The 23,967-nt window shown below is 40.6% G+C and overlaps 2 protein-coding genes across 14 annotated transcripts in view; one reads left to right on the forward strand and one right to left on the reverse strand.

Annotated features, from left to right (window-relative positions):
• On the forward strand, positions 1 to 16,506 carry GPR160 (G protein-coupled receptor 160). 5 transcript variants are annotated; one of them, XR_005952796.1, is made up of 4 exons: positions 1 to 417; positions 497 to 633; positions 1,622 to 3,102; positions 16,188 to 16,506. XR_005952796.1 is itself a non-coding variant. In XM_041406004.1 (3 exons), exon 3 carries the CDS (start codon positions 1,676 to 1,678, stop codon positions 2,696 to 2,698), a length of 1,023 nt encoding a protein of 340 aa, XP_041261938.1. In that variant the 5' UTR covers positions 1 to 417; positions 497 to 633; positions 1,622 to 1,675; the 3' UTR covers positions 2,699 to 8,073. The 5 variants fall into 5 exon arrangements, 1 of the variants encoding a protein (XP_041261938.1); XR_005952797.1 differs by having other exon boundaries at positions 1,622 to 2,859; XR_005952798.1 differs by having other exon boundaries at positions 1,622 to 2,859; positions 16,206 to 16,506.
• Positions 9,213 to 23,967, reverse strand: part of PHC3 (polyhomeotic homolog 3) — a 21,765-nt gene continuing 7,010 nt past the window's right edge. For 6 of the 9 annotated variants that reach the window (XM_041405997.1, XM_041405996.1, XM_041405995.1 and 3 more), the window contains 8 exons: positions 22,175 to 23,049; positions 20,609 to 20,759; positions 20,041 to 20,294; positions 19,166 to 19,322; positions 17,783 to 17,897; positions 16,919 to 17,069; positions 16,603 to 16,834; positions 9,213 to 12,211 (listed from right to left, as the gene is read on the reverse strand). In XM_041405997.1, the coding sequence (XP_041261931.1) occupies positions 12,057 to 12,211; positions 16,603 to 16,834; positions 16,919 to 17,069; positions 17,783 to 17,897; positions 19,166 to 19,322; positions 20,041 to 20,294; positions 20,609 to 20,759; positions 22,175 to 23,049 (2,090 nt within the window). In that variant the 3' untranslated portion in view covers positions 9,213 to 12,056. Of the gene's footprint in view, positions 12,212 to 16,602; positions 16,835 to 16,918; positions 17,070 to 17,782; positions 17,898 to 19,165; positions 19,323 to 20,040; positions 20,295 to 20,608; positions 20,760 to 22,174; positions 23,050 to 23,967 lie in introns of those variants that run through there. The other 3 variants (XM_041405993.1, XM_041405998.1, XM_041405999.1) reach the window with 3 other exon arrangements.

Consider the following 23,967-nt stretch of genomic DNA (forward strand, 5'->3'; position numbering starts at 1 on the left):
CTTAACAGCTGTCACATGTTATATATGCTCTGTTACGCGTGCTATATGTTACACACGTTACGTGTTACCTGTGTCATGCCCTGTTTCCCTGCACACGAGCCCGCAGTGCCGCTCCCCGCCCGCCCGGTCCCGCCCGGTCCCCGCGCTGGGGCGGGCGGAGGTGGCGGCCCCGCGGGCGGGAGCGCGGAGCCGCAGGTTGGTGCCGGGGCCGGGCGGGGACAGCCCGGGCGTCCCCTCGGAGCCCCCCGGGGCCGCCTCCCTCCGGCTCCGGCTCGGAGCAGGACCCCTCGGAGCAGGGAGGGCCGCGGGCAGCGGCGGAGCCCCGCCGGGAGCAGCCGGGACGAGGAGCGGGAGGCGCCGGCAGCCGCGGGGATCTCTGTGCGCAGGATGGGGGCTGTGCCCGCACGGCCCCGACAGGTGATTCCGCCTTACTATTATTACTATTAATAGTAGTATTAATTATTCTCTTACTGAACGGGACCTTGGTTGCGTGCAGGCTCTCTCCTCTCTGCGTGCCCGAGTGCAGCATCCAGGACATGAAGACAGAACACACCGGAATTAAGCCGTACTGTAACACAGATCAGGTTTCAGAGGATGCACTTGTGCAGATGAAGAGTGAAGCGGCCAGCCCAGGTAGGCTTGTAAACAAACTCCATGGATGCTTCTCAGGTTGTGCTGCCAAGGACCTGCAGTTGTCTGACTCTGCTCTCAGGACACACGAACTCAAACGTGCACTAACACGAGGTGTCTGCTTGAACCGAAACAATTCGCTGTTAACACAGAGCCAAGGAGTCAGCTCAAGCACAGCTGCCTTGGCTCCTCTTCTTTGCTCTCCCTGGGATCACGGGCACCACCCTGCTTCTTTAAGGAAAGAGAGAAGAAATCAGATAAAACTGTCCACACTGTCTTGCTGACATACGCAGAGCCACCCTATGTTCATTTTCCTTAGGAATTAATATTTGGAAAAGAGTTACCATAAAGAAACTTGTGAAGTCTAAAGGGAAAACCAGCTGTTCTGAGGTCTCTGTCATTGTAGTACTTAGAGATGAACAAAAAAAATCCAATTCACTAATGAAGCCCTTGTGCTTTGGATTGCCTTGGAGTTCCAGGATTTTTCCACCAAAAAAGGAGGTGATGCTTGATGCTTTTTCTGCTTTCAGGATATTTCTGCAGTCTCGTTTTCCTACAGATTCTATGAGCATAATGAACTGTGAGGCTGTGCTGCAGCATCTCCTGCAGTGTCTTGTATGATTTCTGTCCTGTAATTTTTTCAGAATATGCAGGAGCTCTGAAACCTCCATCCCTCTGGTCATCTGGACAGAAGCTGGACAGAAAGACCTCTAAAGGAAAGCAACATAGTCAACCTTTTTTCCTACACCTTTCCTTGGGTCATTAGCTAGAAATAATAAATTATGTTGACCTTTTAACTCTCAAGAATGTAATTCAAAGAAAACAAACTTTAGGCAGTTGTTGATAATTTAATGATGAGTTAGTGAAGCTCTTTACTCTTCATTAAGGGGCCTGAAAAAATCAGACAAACTGGGTAGTTGCTATGATGGAACTAATTGGTAGAGCTACACAGAAATAAATTTCTACAAATGTTTTTTTTTTTTCTTTTCAGAGATGAAGCACTGTGCCCTGTGACATTTATTTTTGCTGTTTTCACTGCTGGAGGATGGCTGCCAGACCCTGTGAAAATGGTTCTGCTCAGCACCACTGCACCCACGCCAGCCAACGTCTTGAAATCAGCTACATGCTGGTCCTGATTATGCTTGGAAAAGCCTTCCTCGATTTCTTCATGTTGCAAATTAAGCCAAGGCCTGTGAAAGTCAGTTTCATGGGATACTTCTGCGTTTCAGTGGCACTTCTCGATTTCACACTGCTGCTGAGCATGTGTTTCATTTTCTGTTTTGAGGACTTTGCGCTCTGGGGCGCGCGATTCACAGAGTACCACATCTGCCTCCTCACGCAGATCGCCTCTCTGACCTACGGGGTCCTGCCCTACCCGGTGTACCTGCTGGCTGCCCTGGATTATTACACCACTGTCTCCCGAACATCCCAGGTCCCCACGAGAGGTCGGAAGTTACTTTATGGATTTGCCGTGGTGGTTATATGGATTTCTGGGTTTTTTTGCACTCTCCAAGTTCCTGCTGTCTCTGAAGAGCTGCAAATGCAGAAGAGCGTTTCCCCTTCCCAGTGCCCTCTCTCTGGCAGCTGGCAGAGCTCCTCGGTGTCGTGGGCCATGGTGCTGCTGCTGGGCACGGCTCTCCTGGCTGGCTGGAAGGAGGTGACAACCATGCTGCTGTCTGCCAGGCTCCTCTCCTTTTCCAGCCAGCCCGTGCTGATGTTCCCCTACGTGCCTAACAACAATAACAACACCTGCTTTAAGTGGCAGCTCCTGAGCAGGCTCCTCCTGTGTTTCCTTGGCACTTGGGCACCGTTTGTTGCTCTCCAGGTGGTGGTTGTGCTCCTGGGTGTGCAGATCCCAGCCTATGTGGAGATGAACGTGCCCTGGCTGTGCTTCATCAACAGCTTTCTCCTGGCAGCAGCCTACTGGTGCCGGTGCCACGATGTGGAGCTGACGGAGGAGGGGTGGTGCACAGACCCCTTTGTCAGCTGGAAATTCTGCTTTATGCCGTTCAACAATGAAAGCACAAAGCCAGCTGATAAGCCAGGCACAGTAATTGTCATCTGTTAATGAGCTGCCGACTGAAAGGGCTGCAAAGAAGCAGAACTCTGATGTTGGGTGGCCGGGTCCTTACAGACAACGCAAGGAAACATCTCCAGAGCTTCACTCCATAGAAACAAGTCCAGTGTCTAGCAAGACTTCAGTGAACACTGCACTGCAAGCACTGACAGGTCAGGGAATTCATCTTCCAACTACACGTTTAAAAAACCACTGCTTATATAGGACAAGTTTTCAGTCATTTTTCTGACTAGAATTCTACTCTTCCTTTAAATGGAATTATCTCAGGTTTACAGTACAAAATGCAATAAAGTCTTCACGGCTGGAGTTACATGCAGACGCTGACCTAACGTTCAAATGACTTTTTGAAGTGTATCTTGTTGCTAAAATGTGGATTTTTGTCAGCTTGATGGAAGGTAAGGGTTGCTGTCTGTTTAACAAGAAATAACTTGTTTTAGTTAAAATTACGACTCCTACAGAAATAGACATTTTATATAGTGCAAAACCAGTGCAAGATGTGCAACTTCCACAACCACGGGAGAGGTGCTGTTTCATTGTTCCTTTGCTGCTGTTCCTCTAAAGTACATGACCATATTAATAATTAAATAATTAAAGCAATAAGCATCAAGGTTAGCTGCTATACATAAATGCACGCCCAAGGTTAAAGAATGGTTCAAATTAAAATATAGATTATTTTGAAGCCAAAATTACTTAAAAAGAGTTAAATATGAAGTGGGACAACTTCAGCAAGGAAAGAATTAGTCAGGCTTCTAGCAAAAATACTGTCAGTTTTCAAATTCTTAGAGTTTTAAAATGGACTTATTTGATTTTGTATAAGAGAAATAAATGATACACAACCAAAGCAGACAAATGAAATTAGCATTTATTTCTGAAGCACTAAACTCACAATACAATGTTGTATTGAAAGAGAAACTAAGTAAATGGTGCTGTAGGTTGGTTAACTGTCCCCCAGACCCACAGGGAACAATGATTTCACACAAGAATACTCATTAAGAAAACTCTGCAGATAACAAAAGGTGCAATTACAAGCAAGTTTAAGCAGCATAGTATAAGGTGCTTTGTTTCAGCATTTGTAGGATGGATTTATCCATTAAGAGACAGATTGAAGAAATGTCACTTTTACAGATCATAACAAATGAGAGAATCTAAAATTCATTCACATGCTAGTTGGCAATAGGAAAGTGCTTCTTAAAAAGTGATTCACAAAGTGAAGATCACACTTTTACATAGCTCATTGTGTGCTCTTTGTGTGAAACTGTAAAATTTCAATTTTGGGTAATAATTTATTTTATTATATATCAATTATAGAGATAGATTTAATTGCAGAATTTAAAACTACATGGGTTAAATTTTCTTATAAAAGAATATTCCAGTATTTCACTCCATAAGAATACACAATCACATCTCAATCATAAATTAATCTTTGATTTCTGAAACATACCAAAATCCGATTATTTTGATTACTTCACCCCACATAGTGCTTTTTTCACCCCCAGTCTGTGGTAAATTTCTTTGAAATAATGTAATCAAAAGGGGACAAGCATTTTTCAGCAGTAGAAAATGGTTTGGGGGGAAAACCTATTTAAAAGGCCATCAAAAGGACAGTAAATGATCGAAAACTGAATTTAAAAACTAGTGCAATAAGAGGAGGCAATGCTTAGCAATATAGTTTGAAGTGTTTGGCACCAAAAATTATTTCATTTTTTATGCTGGAAAATGTACTTGGAGGAAATTCTATTTCCATGTTAAAAGCAGGAAAACACATGCTATGTTAACTGCAAAAACAACCCTAAGGAATTGCTCCCTGCTCCCTCAAACTGCAATTGCTGTTAGTTAGTGCTGGAGATGCTATAGGATAAACCATGGCTAGACACAGGCGTTGGGCACAGCATTTCTTTAGGTTTTATAGAAATTGGACACCCACTGAAATGGGGCTGACAAAATATTTACAAAACCTAATTCCATTTAAAAATCAGCAAATACATCAAATATAGGAATGCACCAGGCATTTCAGAATCATGAAATAACTAATTCCTACAGACTCGGCAGGCAGGGGGAAATTCCTCCTTTAAAGTTCATTCAACACCAGATGAAGGAAAAGCTATTTTCAAGTTCATTTCAGGTGTGTTTTGCATGGTAAGTCTCACCCTTCTGAATCACTAACATGCACAGAACTGGAACTGCAACCAGTTGGGTGAGGCTGCTGACATGTTTTATTTATCAGTGTTGTTCAGCTTCTCAAGCCCTAATTAAAGTTTACCCAACCCCATCTGCCCTAACGTGCCAGAATTCCTGTAGCTGCTGCAGTGCTCCTAAAGCCACTTGAAGTTTTTAACATTTTTTACAGGGAACACACAACTTGCAGCCAAAACAAATATTAATGGATTGATGTTACATCTCTGTATTACTTGTCAAATTTATTCTTTCTTACTTTTTGTGGAAAAGTGCTAAAGAGCATCAGCTTTTAGGCTGCCAGCTCCACTGAGGAGGCAACAGTGGCACTGCAGGTCTCCACCAACATCCAGCTGTGGTGCCTGAGCCTGCCAAGGAACTGTTTTAAAACATATTAATGGCAACCCTCTTTGCAAGCCCACTTTTATCCTTACTTTCATGGAGGGAGACACCAGCTGTGCAGTGATCTCCATCCTACTGCCTTCCTAACAATTGTCTTTTCCTCTGTATTTTTTTTTTATTAACCTGGTGCTTCTGGGCAGTCCCAACACTGGTGCCTGAACCATCCCTCTCTAGTGACAGTTTCACTGCCAGAGAGGACAGGAGCTGTGCCAGGAAGGTGGAAATATCTGAAATAAAAGAACTACAGATAACCACTGCTCGGTACATCACTTCTTGTGCTGTGCCAGCAACTAATGGCCTTACACCATTCAAATACCTTACAGTATTGATATTAATGCTAACAGCAGCTAAAGTGTTAAACCTTTATGGGAGACTTCTGTACTTTTCTCATTTAAAGAATCTCCTACTTATCAACACTGATTTTAATGAGATATTCTATGTGTTTTCAACTCTGAACAGAGTATTTGGCACTCAATGATAAAACCCTTCATCTTTACACACATCTTTCCTGGTCAGTACTGGCTTGTTCATCCTATAACACAAAGACTGCTTGGAAAGGAAGTTGGGTGTGTAGAATCCCTCATTGCTCTTTCCAAAACTGAATTTGCAAAAAGCTGCCAGAGGATGGAAGCATCCTGGCTGGGTAGTGGAGGACACCACAAGCCTTCCACAGGCTGCCCAGGCTTCACTCACAAAGCAGATCTACCTCATGAATCAAAGACATTTGTGCTTCAAGCCTAATCCCATAATCAGCATAGATACCCTGATTATTACCTAGCAACAACACCCCGAGCCTGTCAACAACCCTATGCACCCAAGCAGTGCTCCATAAACACCATTAGAATGCTCCCTCAGTGTTATCTATTGCACTTAAACAGTGTTTATGATCACAATTCTACAAATGCACAATTGTGCTCATGTTACAATTACTTCTAGATGGAAAAAATATATTTTAAAATCTTGTTTTTCTAGCTCCTTACTCTACAGAGTCATTTGGATAATTCAACAGGAATACTTGCTGGAAATGTAAAAAATTTTAACTTGAAAGTTCATTACACTGGCTCCCAGAACTGTGCTTCAGAAAAGTTAAACCCATGGCTACAAAAGCTGGACTATGAACTTACTCCATTCCTGCAATTACCAGCATATTCAAAGCTCTGAACTTTGCTTTTTCAATTCCACTTTGCTGTAAGAGATCAGAAAACACTATGCAACCTTCAAGTGAATGAGCAGGTGTGTGTTTTAATGCAGAGGTTACACAAACCTACACAGCAGCTTAGGATGGGGCCTTGAGCACATGTGGAAGTGCTGACCTTGAGAGCCAGGGGATGAGGCAGGACACAAAACTCCCCAGAACTCAGAGCTGACACCCAAGAGAGCAAAATGCCACTCTCAGAAACTGAATGTGGAAGGAAATGTGAGATTTCCAAAGAGATGAGATGGTAAAAACAAACCAGGCTGATTCTCATGGATTAGGGTACTGTGTGCTCACTGCCTTGGTGCTCAGTGTGTGTCCCAGGCCCTGACTCCATCAGCTCAGACCAGGGACAGCTTCCTGAAAAAGCTTCCTGAAAAACCCACACAGCTGGCACTGGAGCACTACTACTGTCTCTTTCCCAATGTCACCATTTGCAAAGCCATCCAGGTATGTAACTACAGAGAACCTTTCAGGTCTAAATAAACTCTCATGACTAAAGGCAAATTATTTTAAAATTAATTTACTTTAGGCTCATCTTAAATGAACCAAGCGTTAAATGAATTAAAAATTTCTTTCTCCTCACAGTATTTCCTGTCTGAAACTACAGGTGACTATGCAAGAGTGACTTGAAAATTAATTCACTATGAGTAATTAACACTTTACACTGAAATTATTCATTGATAGCTCTGCTCATACCTGTTCCACTCAGCATTTAACAGGAACAGGGTATTTAAAACAAAATACTCTAAAATATTAGCTTCTCTCCATCTCTAATAAACTAACTCAGGTGCATATTAAAAAACTACCCTAGACTGATTGTTTTGTACAGTCATTATCTGCAACCTAAAACAATCAATGAGGAAATACCTGGGTAAGGATGACAAATATATTTCTAATATAGGTTAACAGGACATCTCTATAAAATACTGATGAGAAAATAACACTGCAAGCTTTTATACATGCTGAGTTTTAATATGAGCAGTCTCAGTACAATCAGAACTACTCATGTTATAAATTATGGGGATGTCTAATTATTTGCAAAACCAGGACTCAACACAGCTGTCACTGAATTCTTTGATCACTCAGAGCTGTAATTTGTCACTGTGTAAGAAATCTGTTGAGCTCTTGAGGTGGAAGTTTCTGCATGGATATTGTGATACTGGAATGAGAACATTCACCTGAAACTGGCATTAGTTGTAGCTGCCATGCCAGGCACTGACACCCAGCCCAGTCTCACACTGAACTTCCATTCAAATTACACTTCAGTGGTTTTGTACCTAAAAATTTCCTTCCACTTCAAGGTGCAGAAATGATGCAAAAGCTATCACAGATCTGCCCAAACAGTTGGTTTTACCCTTTAATCCTTTCCTCTTCCTGCCACATCTGCAGTTACAAAGGAATTCAATCTGTTCTATCCAAAAGGCTGGATTCCTTTAAGGACAAAGCACAGGTGGAAGTCAGGGGGTAAATACCTGCTTTCACAGGAAAAAAATGAGGAAATGGATGCCTGCAGGACACAAATCTGTTTGAAATGTCTCACTGACAAAAATCTAGCAAAGGCTTTACCCTCCATCAAGAACTTCATTTCTGGAAAAAAAATGATGGGTTATCTATTTGAAATGTCTCATTGACAAAAATCTAGCAAAGGCTTTACCCTCCATCAAGAACTTCATTTCTGGGAAAAAAAATGATGGGTTAATGGGTAAAGAATGGATTTACAATGCAGCCTGTTTAAAACCCCTTCAGACACTCTCTGCTGAGCCAAAACAACTGGCCCTTCAAGTCAGTGGAGGCAGACAAGCTTCCTCAGGGGAGTGCCCTGCTCCTGCTGCAAAGCAGGGATGCTGATACAAGCCAGATGGATCAGGGGAGGCTGCACACCCCTTTTGATCTTTCATGTGCAATTCTTTAGAACCCCAAACAAACCCTGAAGCTGAGACACGTGTCCCAGTTCTGTTCTGTTGGATGAAATCTTGACAGACACCTTCAGACCAGTGCTCTGCAAAAGGGCCTTGCCCTGAGCTAATGCTGCAGTTTCCTTTAAGGAGTAGGGTAGGATGGAGAGTGGTGGAGAAAAAGGGAGGGAAAATGCCATGGAATGTATCTCCCTTCTGACCTCTTCCTACAGAAGCTGAAATACTGCAAACATTACTGTGAGGGGTAGCCTGCACACCAGAAATCTGAATACAGAAAGCAAAATCCCAGGACATAAAGAGAATAAAAAAGATTTCTTGTAGACACATCCTGTGGGAACAAGTGTTAAAATACAATTAAAATCTTTAACACTTCTTCTTTTGGAAGAGGGTACAGCCTAACATGGGAAATGGTATAAGCCTGGGAAAACCTCACCTCTCTGAACAGCAAGTGGCCAGTACATAAAATGGTTCTGGAGGACTGTTACTCTATTGAGTATTACTCAATATAATACTGTATTATATTGCTTTTTGGAGCAAATTCATAAGCTTCCCAAGCAGACTTCAGTTGCACTTGGAAATTTTCCAACCTACTTTCACATACAAGTGTGACTTTTTAAAAAATTCATAAGCTTCCTAAGCAGACTTCAGTTGCACTTGGAAATTTTACAGCCTACTTTCACAAGTAGGCTACAAGTGTGACTTTTTAAAAAATTCATTTTATTGACACAGCTACACTAGCAAACACTCCTGTACAAGTGCACTTCTATCAGTACAGGTTGGTACCAAACTAGAAACTTTTAAGTTCCAGTTAATTGCCAAAACCACTGAAGAAGAAAAAAAACTTTCAATATGCATAAGGCCCACATTCTAAGCTGTTGCATTTATGAATATTTAAAGCATAACTCATTATCTGTGGCTCTCCCAAATCCACAGGGAATGTTACATACCAGATGAACAGGACCAGATGTGCCTTACTGGGGTCTGCTCTGAGCTCCTGGCACCTGGCAGGGATTCTGACTGAGCTGGACACAAACACTAGCTGGAGAAGCTCTCCTGAAAACTGTCTAATAAAGCAAAATTAAAGCAGCCATGAAATTCTCATGCATGTAACACTGATTAACTACAGGTCTAAATAAGACCCCTAAATCCACATTTTCTAGTACACCTTAAACCATTATCAAACCACATTTATGTATCTCTACTTTTTACATTGCCTAAGAACAGTACAATCAGAAGACAGATTAAAAATTAGCCAGTGAGATTTCTGTATAAAAATAATAAAACTTTAAGACAAAAGCCAAAGGATAAATATCTAAGATATCTTTAGTCTTCAGTTAGCTCATCAAAACAGAACATATCCTTTAGAACATATGTTACAGATATGCTACACTGTGTATCTTACAGAAATGCTACAAATGGGAACCCACTGTCTCCATCATTTGAATGTCTTTCAAATGAACATTAGCAAACATTGGAACTTCAACTAAGAAGTTTATTTTACAACAGTAAATGAAAATAGAAAAAAAAAAAACCAAACTAGAAAGTGCTTAGCAACTTCCCTCCAAAATAAACCCAGGCATCAATTCATCCTCTAAAGCTTTGGTGCTGTTTGGGTAAGGGTTCTCACCACATACCAGCGTGCAACTGCAATGTGTTGTCCTAACTTGCAGCTTCAGTGGTTAACAAAAACATTAATAACATCTGCTATTAGCAAGCTCAAACAGTTGTAATTAAGAACAATGATTCTAATGTTATTCTCCAGAAGGTAAAGGTAGAAAATCTGTCAGTGGAAACAAAGCAATAGTCTAATTAAAGGAAAATGAAGCACAGATTTTTCTGTAATTCAAATTTACTCTTTAAGGTCATCAGTTAAATAATATACATATTAATCTGTCTGTCACAAACCTGCCTTTTAGCCAGTGTATGTGCATTGACTCCTTTTGATCTAGGGCAGCAGTTCTCAAACTTTAGGTCAGTTCCTCTTCTCTTCAGGAATACTGTAAAGCCCCCTGAATACCTCCCTACAGGATCATATATTATGCATTAATTTGCATAAAATAAAAAAAATACATTATTTGCAGACACATACACATATTTAATTCAAATATACACAATGACTATCAGCACACATACCCTTCTTTCCCTAAACAAGAGCTTAAGGAACCAGGTCTGTACATAAGGGGAGTGGAGCTGCAAAAGGGAGGGAACAGAAGGACAAAATGCATCCAAGAGCATCTGTGCATAGGTGGTGGGGAAGCAAAGGCCAAGAAGGTGCTGCTGCCTCAGAGCCCAGGCAGCTTCCAAGAGCATCAGTAACTGGGGAAATGTATTTGTTCCACAGAGTGTGAGAGAGGGAAGATGGAGGGGGACACTAAAATCCCACCTCCTGGGTCTGCAGCATCCAAGACAAAACATCCTGCCACAGGGACAAAGCAGGGCCCCTGGATATTTCTCTGTCCTGGTCCTCCCAAGGTTGCCCTAAACCAGGACATTCTCCCAGAGTTGCCAACGCTGGCATTCCTCCTGCCCACCTGCAGCTCCAGGCTCCCTCATGGCAGCAGCAGCTGCTCCTGCACAAGCTCTGAAGGGGCCTCACTGCTCCTTCCTCAGAGTACTGCAAGCACAGCTCACACTGGCCACAGGACAAGGAAAAGGTGCTTGGAAGCTTCCAGTGAGGCAATGGGAATGCACTACAGGGAAAGACATGTTAGAAGAGGTACCAAGAACATCTCAGTTATGATGTCCCTTCTCTACCCCCAGTCTCTAAAGCAATTTGTCTCAACATGAGCTGGTCCTGGCTGCAGTTTTCAGCCCCTCACACCCAGGCATTTGGGAACCTGAACCCCAAATGCTCACACTCTTCCTCAGGGTCCACTCTGAACCCCCATTTGAGAACTGCTGGTCTAGCTTAACTAGCAGCATATGAAACTACAAACCTAACACTTAATGCCCCCTTAGTGCATAGCAGCATTCGAAGAGTAAAGTAACATGTGCTTCAGTTACCTCTGGCAGGAGTGTCAGTAGCCTGATCATGAGGATTTTGATGAGACATCTACATGGTTTATAGTATTTTACAGACTTCAAGAAAATACTATAGTGGCAGAGATGAGGGTAAGCCTACATGAGGAAAACCAGCTGCCAACCTACCCCTTACAAACAATTTGCTCAAGACTAAAACAAACTCAGAGAGCACAACTAAATGCATAGCATTTTACTGGTACTAGTGCTTCCACAGGGCCTGTGGACACTTCTGTTAGTTCAGTCCAAACACTGCTGTATGTGGGAGAAGTCTTTCAGAATACAGCAACACAATTCAAATGGTGTCTAGACTGGGGTGGGGATTGGGGTGTTAATCATAACTCATAAGATGGTGTACATGTTGGGGAAGATCTAACCTATCACAGCATATTTCACTTCATGTTTTTCCATGAAAAAGTTCAACTCAAAGCATTACTCAGGCTTTACTATAAACTTATTAGTTATTGAAAACTACAGAGGACTCCTGGTATAATCAAAGGAACATTTTAAAGTCTTTATGTGGGGAGAGCCCCACCTACTTAACAAAACATCACAGTAACACTCATGCCACAGTGAAGATGTTGGCATATTACTGTTGGTTCTGTCACTGAGAAACTGTTGTTTAAACCTTCATGTTCACCTCCTAGGATTCTTTCAAGGAATTGATACGTGCACAGATTTTCAATGCAGGTCCAAGCTTAATATTCATTGCACTCATAAGGTGATCCTCCTTCAACAAAAGGAGAGCTTGTCCATCAATTTCTTGTGCTCTAAATTCATCTGCAATATCTTGACAACCTAAAGGCAATAAAAAATATGATTACTGGTTTAGAAATGCCCATTCTTACATCCAGTGTCCACACCAGATTTTGTCCACACCAGATCTTTTCAGCAACACATTTTCCAGTGCTTATCCCTATAGCTTGTTGAACCTGAATTACATGCAAGAGTTCAGTATTATGATGGGAATTCTGAAATAATACGAAAATAATTTTTACTACAGCCTCTAATTACACTGTATTTACTGGAGAACTACTCATTGGGAATTTCAAGTCCCAGCAAAGACAGAATTTTCATTTCATTAAGAGGAACAACCTCTCATCATTAGAAGAGATTGCTATTTCAGTGCCGTTTTCCCAATCAGGAACATAATTCAAGTGGGTTCTTTCCAGCAATAAAAAGATATGACTATCTAATTCTATAAATGATAAATACATTATACTGCTCTGTGCAGTGAGAACATCCAAACAGCTACCATTTCCAAAAGGAGTTAATTCCATCTGTGTGTTACACCACTGAGCTAAGGAAACAAAGTTTTGATGTATGGGCTTTGACATAACCATCTCATGAAGACATTTATCATTAGTTATCAGAGTGAATACTCTACACACAGCAGTAACTCACTTCACAAGTGCAACTTTAAACTGGTTGGATCTTTTTTCCCCAAGTTAAACTCCTTTTCTCAACATGAAATACCAGTCTCAGGTTACTGAAGATCACAACATTAAAAAAAAGACTGTACATGGGTTGGACTGTCCCAAGTAACTGAGGGCCCCTTTCCACTGAAGAACACTGTGGAAATAAAGGTTCCTCCAAAGATGTTTTGGACATGTGCTGAGCAGGATCAGTCTGCTGCCTGACTCTGTGGCAGCTCTGTTAGATGGATAAATGTCTAACAACAACATCCATGAGAGCACTCATTGTCAGTTGTTTATTTGAAGCTTCTTTCCCCAAACCATGTTTTTACGGGGTTTTTTAACACATTTGTGTTCTCAAACCAGCAGTCTCTCCATCTGTGTCAGAGCCTTTCAGACACACTTGAATCTGTGCTCCATCTTCCATTCATGTCAATTATTTCTCAAGGAAGTTTATTTTTTGGCATTTTTACATTTTCCCTTTTTAAAAGTACACTATTATAGAGATATGAAATTACTGTGAAGAACTTTTCTACCTAGATGACAGCAACTAATTTCATACTTTCTTGTGTGTTCAGATTTAAATTCCATAAAGAATAGATAGCCTAATTTCCTGATGGATTTACAAATGTGTACAAGGCAAATGGAAAGGAAACATGGAAGGAAGTATCAACATCCAAACCTGAATTCATTTGGATTATCACTGTGTGAAGGTTGTAACATTCAAGGTTGAAAAAGTTAGCTTTTCACAAAGCATAGAGCACAAATTTTCTTAATTATTTGCCAAACAGACCTCATGTAACAATCATCTCTGACACCATCATAAAGGTTTTCTTATTGAAGTGCTGACAACAGATAAAACATTTATAAGTCAAGTATTGAGTATTTCTGGGAAAGGCATCATGGCATGTCTGATTTGAGACCTGAACATTGTGATTGTCAGACCACACCATTTACAAAGAGTCTGAGAGATCATGAGAAGTTCTTACATTTAGGAACAAAACTGGTCCTATTGAAATAGAAAACTGGATGTTTGTTGTTGCCAGCTTTTTTCTTTTAAGCAATTTCTGTCCAACATCTTAAATACTTTTTATCAAAGTCATTTTTGGAAAAGCAGAGCATGGAAGTTGAAGGTACTGCAGTTCCCACATCCAAGCACATCTGGGTATATTCTTAAGCACTTTTGCAATTGCTTGTTGTGCAATAACTTGGCCAAAAGAAAAGGGTGGAGAGTGGATGAAAGGTCATTTATCTTGCAACTGAAGACAGAAAGGAGAACAATTCTGCTCAGCTTAAGCTGTTCTGTCTCTTCCCCCACAAGAAGCAGCTAACAGTGCAAGTGTCCTGGACACTGACTTCTCCAAAAGGCTCCAGAGGAACTCGGGAAAAGCCTGACAAGGACACAAGTCAATTTCAGCTACAGACTGTGCAGAAAGCTGTAAATGAAAACAGATGTTCCTAATGTTAATGGAAAAGTGACAAATCACCATCTTCTACAGCATGGCAGATGGTCTGCACAGACTGCACCAAGTAGATATATAATATAAAATGCCATAAAGAAAATAATCTATATTATTTCCATGAATCAATCTTGGAAGTATATGATAAAATATTTTTTCAAGAGAGTGACTTGAGAATATACTGAAAAGAATAAACCCCAAAATTACCCAAAAACCCAAATGCAGCAACGTAGCAACAAAAATTCTGGCAGGTCGTGAATATAACTTTAAATATCTATTGAACTTCTTTTTTTAAAAAAAAGTATTTGAGAAACTAGGCCTTCATATGGAGATGAATGAGTAATTATAATAAACTTTCATTACATACAAATAAATATAAGTTTGTTTAAAATCAAAGATCACCTTGTTTATAGAATACAAAAAACTAAACCAGATCCAGCAGCTGGTGAAATATTGTAAAAGTAATGGTTTCAAAACAGAAACCACATTTTAAGAATACATTTTAAAGTTTCATACTTGCAAGTGAATTGTGTTTATGTGGCACTTCAGTTATTCTAGCACAGGAACTACCATTTATTGAGAGCCTAGGATTAGTTATTGAGCTACCTAGAGTCTTGAATCCATAAAAACAGTAACTGAAAACAGCAGTGACAGAGCTACAGTCCGTAACACAGCTCCAGTACAGAAACAACCACGTCCCAAACCTAAGGAGCTTTGCTTGTTTCTACATCCATCACTGCAGCTTCCCAGAAGCAGTGTTACTGAATTGCAACCAACTATCAGAAGAAAGGTGCTTCATGGATGACTTTTGCCAATTTTAGACATCTCTTATGCAATTCTTTGCCTGACCTACTAAAAAAGACTGTCATAATGCACGTATATGACTTAGCAGAGAAGATATATTCCTTACAGATTAATAGCCTAATGAGATTCACAAGAAAATGGTACAGCATTCCAGAAAAAGTAGAAAATTAGGAATAAACATAGCCTGGGGTTTAATGGGTAAACAAAAAAAATTCTGGTATGACTGCTACTGTGGAGATCTGCCTTATCTGTTATCTGTAGGGGTTGCAGTGTCTGATTAGATAAAATGGCATCCTTGAGAAAAGGTGGGGAGTGAAGCTTTAAAGGTTTGATAGTTAGGAAATTATAAATGCCAAATAACCTGAAGATAACACAAAGGTAACAGTGAGTATCGATCTAAAGGAAAGGTTTGTGAACAAGGAAAAAAACTTATTTTTTCTGAGAACAAACTGAGACTAGCAGTATGCAGAGTTTCTAGGCAGAAGATCTCTGAGCAAACCTATGCAAAACAAATTTTTACTTTATAGCAGAAACTTGCTTATTCTTTTTTAATGATTTGTATCATGACAGCAAAAGACTGTCTGTCACAATGCATGTGTATGACTTAGCAGAGAAGATATATTCCTTACAGATTAATAGCCTAATGAGATTCACAAGAAAATGGTACAGCATTCCAGAAAAAGTAGAAAATTAGGAATAAACATAGCCTGGGGTTTAATGGGTAAACAAAAAAAATTCTGGTATGACTGCTACTGTGGAGATCTGCCTTATCTTTTATCTGTAGGGGTTGCAGTGTCTGATTAGATAAAATGGCATCCTTGAGAAAAGGTGGGGAGTGAAGCTTTAAAGGTTTGATAGTTAGGAAATTATAAATGCCAAATAACCTGAAGATAACACAAAGGTAACAGTGAGTATCGATCTAAAGGAAAGGTTTGTAAACAAGGAAAAAAACTTATTTTTTTTCTGAGAACAAACTGAGACTAGCAGTATGCAGAGTTTCTAGGCAGAAGATCTCTGAGCAAACCTATGCAAAACAAATTTTTACTTTATAGCAGAAACTTGCTTATTCTTTTTTAATGATTTGTATCATGACAGGTCTTTCAAACTTTTCAGTTGTATCAAGGGAAGCAACACTGCTCTTGCTTTTTCTACTGAATAAGCAGCAAGGGAGGAAGAAAGAGAAGAAGGAAGTGAGAAAGGAAGAGAAGAAAGCAGTGTAACAGGGAGGAAGTGCGTCTGATCTCTCTACTGACCTCTTGAGAGAAGTCAGACTGAAGGAAGGAACAGCTCTAATCTCCATCAGCTGGGATGCAACAGCAGAAGTGGGACTAGTTCTATCAACATGGGATTTGTGCTGAAGGAACAAGCAAGAGGAGACAAATCACATTCCAGTCTCTATCACCAGCTAACACTGCTGCTGTTACCACAGCACCTCCTCATCACAGTGCCGCTATAAAGCAAGGAACTTCACTGTTAAAACCACCAGAACAAGCTATTGCCCCTTCCATACCAGGCAGAGAATGTATAAAGGCCCAAACTTCATCGACAGTCCATACTGAGGGGTCAGTTTGCACCACTGGTAAGAGGTCGATGCTCTCTGGCATTTTCCTCATCCTCAGCTCCCGAAGCTCCCGCTCCCTCTCCCTCTCACTCTGCCTCCGCAGGCGCGTGGTCATGGCCGTCGGAACAGCGTCTTCATGAGGAGCCAGATCTTCTTCTGCAGATGGATAAGTAATTGGAAGCTGGAAAATGTAGCAACTACAGTATTAGGCTTTATTTGCAATTCCCAAAGCGGTGCCATAGTTTTAAGCAAATATTCCACAGACCTGTCTAAGAAAATGATCTCGTGACGCCCCCTCAGGGCCGCTCGGCCGACGCCCGCGTCGCCCAAGACTTTGGCTATCTGACTTCCGATTCCAACGACTGGTCTTGTCTGATGGAAACAGCCCAAATTTCTTAGTGCAACTAAGGCTGTGCCTGAAGAAGTAAGATATATTCAATAATGCACTAGTAGTTTTTTTGGACTGAATTCAATCAAGTAACCATAACATCACAGTGTTGTAGGAATGCTGCTTAATTACAACAACAGCTGCCACAGAAATACAAGAGAAAGGTATCTCAAAGGCCACTTCATCAAAACCCTCATCTCGTTTTGTGGGATCAAGTACATCCAGATTACCCCTGGAAGATGTCTGTCCTTCCCATTCTTAGAAATACCTTTGCATTTTATTGCATAGTACAGCTCTGCTCTGAAATGCCCACTAAAAACCTAAAATCACATTGTATTTTCTGGTTCCATTTTCTCTACCTAGCTGACACCCAGTCAAAGGAGGACAGAGGCAAAAATCCCATGTTAAGATTAAAGGACTAAATCTCTTTATGATTATTTTGCTGGTGGTGTCCCAAAAGGTACCAAATCAAAAATATATATTCCCACTACCTAAATGGGAATGTAGCAGACATATGAGAAAGGTCATGTGCAGACACACTGATGCCAAAAAAGAGCTGAGTTGCGACTACAAATGGGAAACCATTCCCCATTTCTAAAACTTATGGTATTAAACATCAACTTTCCAGTTGTTATAGTGGAAGATTTTTCATTCAGATGTTGACTGTGAATTCTTGCTTTGTTAACCAGGAGAGATTAATCCATTAGCAGATAATGATAAACAATAACTATATAGAGTTACCTTTTGGCACAGGATGTGGAGCAGAATCTTTTTGACCGCAGAAACTTATTGGGATATCCCATTTTCCCACAAAATTCACACTTCAGAAGATCATTTTCAATTTCATCCAGTCCCTCTAAAGAAGGAATGAGGAATAAAGTCACTTTCAATGACATAAAATTTTGTTCACATCTCTCACCTCAATCAGGCAAAAGATCATCAAATATTTAACACATTCAATTAAATACTTTGATTAACAGACAATTATGCAAAGCTAAGCTAGTCATAGATTTCATTCTGTCTAGAAAAGATCTGGAGCAAACTGAATCTTAATGAACCTTCAATTAAGTTATTCAATGAACTTAATCAGTTTTTTGTTGAATTTCAAGCCACCCATGAGCAGGTCTGCCCTCAAACATAGCAAGCAATTAAAAAAGAAGGGTTACATTCCTCATGAATTGCTTCATAAAGAGTTCATTAAGAGAATCAGGCCTTCCACAGTATAAATGCAAACCCTCTATAATGACATAATGAACTAACCTTTTAAAGTACTTTCTTTGAAGAAGCAGCTGCTACAACCAAAGGGACTTGTGAAAGCAAAGAAAACACTGAATCTTGTATATATGTAACATTCAGTCTATGAAAAAGATAAGCTGCATGCAACAAAGAAAAGGATTATGTCATCTGCTAATTTACAGCTTATTGTTACAGAGTATTTTTCTCTTATTGAGGAGGTGAGATGGCCCTTTTCCTGCTCTACAAAAAGCACTACCAAAGAGCTGGAAATACTGAGAAGGGCATTTCTGCCACACACACAATCATACCCTGATTTACTATCAGCAAATCTCCTCTACTCACATGATATGTACATGGATGTGTCTCGATGTTGGATGTTACCTACCAGCTCTAATGAGTAGTTACAAATTCTCTACATAAACCTAACACCAGCTGTCAGGAGATAAACCAAAACTAAACCCAAAGCTATGAGTGTTTGTATAATTCCACAAAATAGACAAGCTGTCTGACATCTGAGACACAGCATAGTGTTCACACTGAAAAGAAAATTGAATTAACATCTAATGAAACAAATTATGGACAAAAAAACTGCTGCAAAGAGTTCTGATATGGAAAAAGGAACAGAACTATTTTAAGAGAATGAAAGAAAGACTTGCATTAAGACTAAATTTAAGCAGATCACCAAAAACAACTCTGGTGCAATAAGGATACAAGCTGTGGGAAAGAAAACCCAGGAGTGGCTACAAAATTCTGAACTTTCAAATCTTAGATGAATTTATACAAAAATATGTTCACAGAATAACTTGGTTTTTCTGGGCCAGGCCACAGTTTGATTCCAGCACACAGAACTGGAGGGGGGAAATGGGCATTTAAACAAAAACTACAAACCTTCTGCAATCATATCCTCCATCTCTGTGTCTGATGAGTTGTCTGCATGTTTTGTGTTCTGCAAGTCTGATTCAACACACACCACACTCATGATCTGACCCTCCACCAGCAATCTCTTCTCTGCAGGCTGTTCCACCAGTAAAGATGAACGACTGACCTAGTGCAATAAAAGCAAAGCAACAGAGCGTAATTAACATTATTCACAACAGTGAATAATTAAAAACAGTATGTTTTCAATCTTCTCAGAAGAAGATGCTCAGTTTGTATCTCATATCAATGAAGTGTAATTATATCGTGCCAAAGTTCATTTCTCAAACAAATTAAGACTCACTCCTGCTCTGCAGAGTTAACAATTATATTTAACAAAGGAAGAAACACATTATATCTACAGAAATGAAGCAATGGGAAAACGAGACACACGTTAAATTAGAAAGACAAGCTTTAAATTGTCAGTTTGTGATTTAAAATTTTCAACTTCTTACTTACTTACTTCAAGTACTTCTTACCAGACACTGCACTAACTACACCTAGCCCCGTTAAGAGCTTGCCAGTGCTTGAAACAACAAACTGTAGCATTTTAAAATTTTAACAGATTCAGCTCTGAGGTTCAAATTAAGGTATCAATTAAATAGAGGTACCTAGGAGGCAGACAAATGTAAAGAAGTCATTCCAAATGGTAGCCTAAACCCACTCTCTGTAGTTATCTCCAGATATAGCCTACTACTCAAGTCACCAATCAATGGAGAAAAGGTCAAAACCAGTATCTGAAACATAATTCAAGATCTAAATATCAACTAGCCACAAATAACACCATTCTTACAAAGAGTTAATTTCAAAGATTAGTAGTAAAAAATTCCTAGCAAATTTAGACTTACAGGGAACGGCTCCAAGCCCTCCTGAATCACAAAGCCTTCGATGACGTGGGTCAGGATCTGGGGTTTAACAATAGCCTGTGGAGGTTTATTTTCTAGGCTGGGAATGCTATTGGGCATGGATGTGCTGTTGCTCCTTGTCGTTGCTGCTGGAAGCAAAAGAGGGGGTGGTGGAATAGAGGCATGGGAAGGATCAGATGGAGATTTAATTACTGAGGCACTGACTGATGATGTCACTGAAGGCAGTCCCCCATGTTCTGGAAAAAATAACAAGAATATGTTATGTTTTATCACTTATGTCCAACCACTGGCTCAGAATCAGGCAGCAAGAGGTGATAAATCCCCAAGACCCTTCTCTGCACCTATCAACCCCTAACACAGGCTCTTCCCTAGGCTTTATACATTCCACTTTTAAAACAAGATTGTTTATCTCAACAGACTATTCCACAAACACACCCTCCTCATGCAAACATCTTCCTTTACTCACTACCTGCTAGCTACAAACATAGCTGGCCATTACTTACACAAATCACAAAACCAAAAGCTATCTTAGTTTGGCAGTTGTCCTCACCTGACAAAGGATCTTCTGAATTAAGAGCCTCTCCATTGCCCAAGGTTATGGCAGGTGGGGACAAGGTGGGTGGTGTAGGTGTTCTTGCCATGTGGACACAATCTGAGTCCTCGGGCATCTCCTCTTCACACACATTCTCCACTTGGTAAATCTGCATCCAACAAACTATTGCTTTAGAGAGATTTCCATTCTATCTTAACACCTTAAAAGAGTTGCATAAATACAATTTTAAAAATAAATTACTAGGTCAAATATGTTAATCTTCTAATAAAATACTAGTTCCCAAAATGCACACCAAACAATGAACTCTGACGACATCACAATATCTATGACAGTAAAATTATTTTGTTACAAACAGCCATATATAAAGAAGCACAGTTCTCCAATCAAACAGAGCAGAGAACTTGACTGTTTCAATATCATATGTGTATAGTTTACTGTTATTTTTATTTACACATGGATTTGATGTTATTTAAATACATCTGCAAAATGCAAGTTTAATGACAAGTCTGTTCTATCTTATACAGCAGTGTAATCAAGCTGAGTATTTCAAAAGAGTACACCAAGACTATCAAGCATTAGTGGCTATAAGAGGTTTTAAGATCTTTCCCTCAAAAGCATTAAAATAAATTTACATAAATTCCTGACAGCAGATTAAAATGTAAAACACCACCCTGTCAAAAGCAAACCTGGCTCCTACTCTTTTGTCCAATTTCTCCATGAAATACCAGAGTTGAGATTATTACCCTCTTAAAATAAATTGAAAATGAACAGCACACCTCCTTCCTTAACCTGTTGATAGGCTCAAAAAAGCCTACAACAGCTGCTGATTCCTTTGCTCATCTTAATCTCATTAGCATTTTACCCTAAAGCCCAGCAACATCACCTCAAATGTCAGCCTTATTTGCATAACATTTTATTTTCTTGTACATCATTCTAATCTAGAGATTGAAGGCAAAACCTTCAATTACAAACTGCAGACATCTGAAACAAACATGGACCAAATTAAATGGTGGTGATGGGAATTGCCAAAACAGCATCAAAATTCCCCTATTCTTTTATGAAGAGAATATTATTAATGCTAGTACAAAATAAATAACCCAGAAACCTACCATCTTAATAACCTGATATGCACCTTCCACCTAGTACAGATTGTTCTCCTAATCAAAATCTATTTGTATTGAAGTAAAAGTTTACAGTACTCACATAATATTTACCAAAATTCTTTATGTAAACATTGTCATATGTTTACTTACTTCTTTAAACTTCAAATACATTGTAATTTCATTAAGAAACAAAATTTTACATCTTAAATTTACACTTTCGTTATTCCTGATTGATATTCTTGACTGATGATCCATTGCAAAAAGCAGAAAAAAAAAACCCAAACCAAAACATGAAACAGAAGAAACACGACTATTCTCTTCTTAAAACTCAGTTCTGTAATCAATAGGTTTTTTGTCCCCTGTCTAGCACCTGATTTAGGTCGCTTTGAAGTCAACGGGCCTGACTCACAGCTCTGGAGAAGGCCAGGGAAAGAATAAAGGATGCGATGTTATCACTCACCACTGGAGTTTCAATCGGAACTGACGGCTGCACCTGCAGATTTACTGCGACGGTCTGCGGCGGTGGAAGAGTTTGAAATGGCAGCTGGACCAAAGCCTCTGCAGCAGGAAGTTCCTCCTCAGAAACCAAAGTGTTTTGAACCAAAACCTGGCCCTGGGACAGAATTTCAGGCTGCACTTGTAAAGACTGCACAGACTGCAGGGGCAGCGGTTGAATCTGGGTTGAGGATGCCGAGAGCTGAGGCGGAGCTGCCAGAGGGATGGGAGCGGATTGCAGGGCTGGATACTGCTGGTGTGGCGCGGAGGACACGAGCTGCTGGCCCGGGGAAACCAAGCTGGGCGGCTCCACGGCCCCGATGTGCACGGCGGGCGAGGGCGGCAGCGGCAGGTGCTGCGGGAGGCTGAGCGGCTGCGACGGCCGCACGGGGTTGGCGGCAGCCGCCTGGGGAGCGGCCGGCTCGGGCTGCAGAGCCGCCGGCACCAGGGAGCTGGCTTGGGACTGGATGAGGGCTTGAGGGTGAATAATTATGGTGGGTGACTGACTCGGGGAGTGGGACGGCGGAGGGGACACCACCACTGACTGCTGAGCTGACTGGGAAGGGGTGGGAGAGAGCGTGAGAGGCGGAGGATGGATGTGGATAGGGGAGCAGTGGGCCTGGACGCTGCTGGGAGCCGGAGGCAGCGCATGGCTGGGGAGGGGCAGGCAGTGCTGGGATGGAGGCGGCTCCTGGCCCGGAGGAGTCTGAAGTGCAATCGGCTGGACTTGCTGCTGCTGCTGCAGGATCAGCTGATGATGGGAAATCTTTGGAGGTGGTGAATGAAGTGGGATCTGCTGATGTTTTACTAGAGAATGAGGTTGCAATGGAGAATATGAAGCTGTGAGGGAAGGGTAAAAAAGTCACAATTAGTATTTCTTTCTTTCAAGATCTGAAAATATTGTAAAATACCTCAAAATTTCTCACTTTAAAGATCAGCATAATATTTGTAACATTTCCAATATTTGTAACATTTCCAATATTTGTTTAAAAATATCTTCTTTGACAGCACACAGAACACAAGAACAATTTATTAGGGGAGTATATCAATTTCCAAAGCAAAATGCAGCAATTAACAAATTGATATGGTCATGCTTTTTACATATAGAAAGATACTTTCTACAAAGAAGTATCTAAATTTATCTTTTTGCTGCCAGGTCTAAGATTGTTGCCAATCCAGCCTTAAATTTAAGAATTTCAGACAACTTTAAATGGATTTTACCTTTGCTTTGAAACAGACTGGAAGAGAAATGATAAGCACAACAGGATTTGCTGATAACTGTTAAGTTAAACCTCAGATAATACTATGCTAAGAGACTAAATAAAAGTCCAAGAGTTTAGTATAATATAAACCATTGAAAGCATTTGCCTGAATTTGAACACAGCAACTGAGAGGCACAAACCTAAAAATAGTGCAGCTTCCAGAGAAATCATCACCTTTAAGTGAACCAGTGACTCACCAGCCATTTCTTACAGCACACACACATTTTCCTCCACATGCAAACCTCTTGAGAAACAACTTTGTCTTGTCCACTTGAGAAACAACTCATTTATGTAGGTTTTTTGATTTGTTCTGCTACTAAGCATGGGGTTTTTTTCTTACCACTGTGAGTTCTGAGAGCATTAGAGTTCAATACTTCCAGAATGTCTGCCTCCAAGTCCCACTCTTTCTCTAAAAGCTGTCATTAAGCCAAGCTACATTCCACAGAATTCAGACCAATTGCCTAGACTACCATCACTTTTTCAAAATAAGAAAGCT

The sequence above is a fragment of the Onychostruthus taczanowskii genome, unplaced genomic scaffold (genome assembly GCF_017590055.1).
Source record: "Onychostruthus taczanowskii isolate IOZ18803 unplaced genomic scaffold, ASM1759005v1 scaffold24, whole genome shotgun sequence".
Lineage (NCBI taxonomy): Eukaryota > Metazoa > Chordata > Aves > Passeriformes > Passeridae > Onychostruthus > Onychostruthus taczanowskii.

Excerpts from the sequence above, each read along its gene's own strand:
- GPR160 (XM_041406004.1), top strand. The coding sequence starts at position 1,676 with ATGGCTGCCAGACCCTGTGAAAATGGTTCTGCTCAGCACCACTGCACC.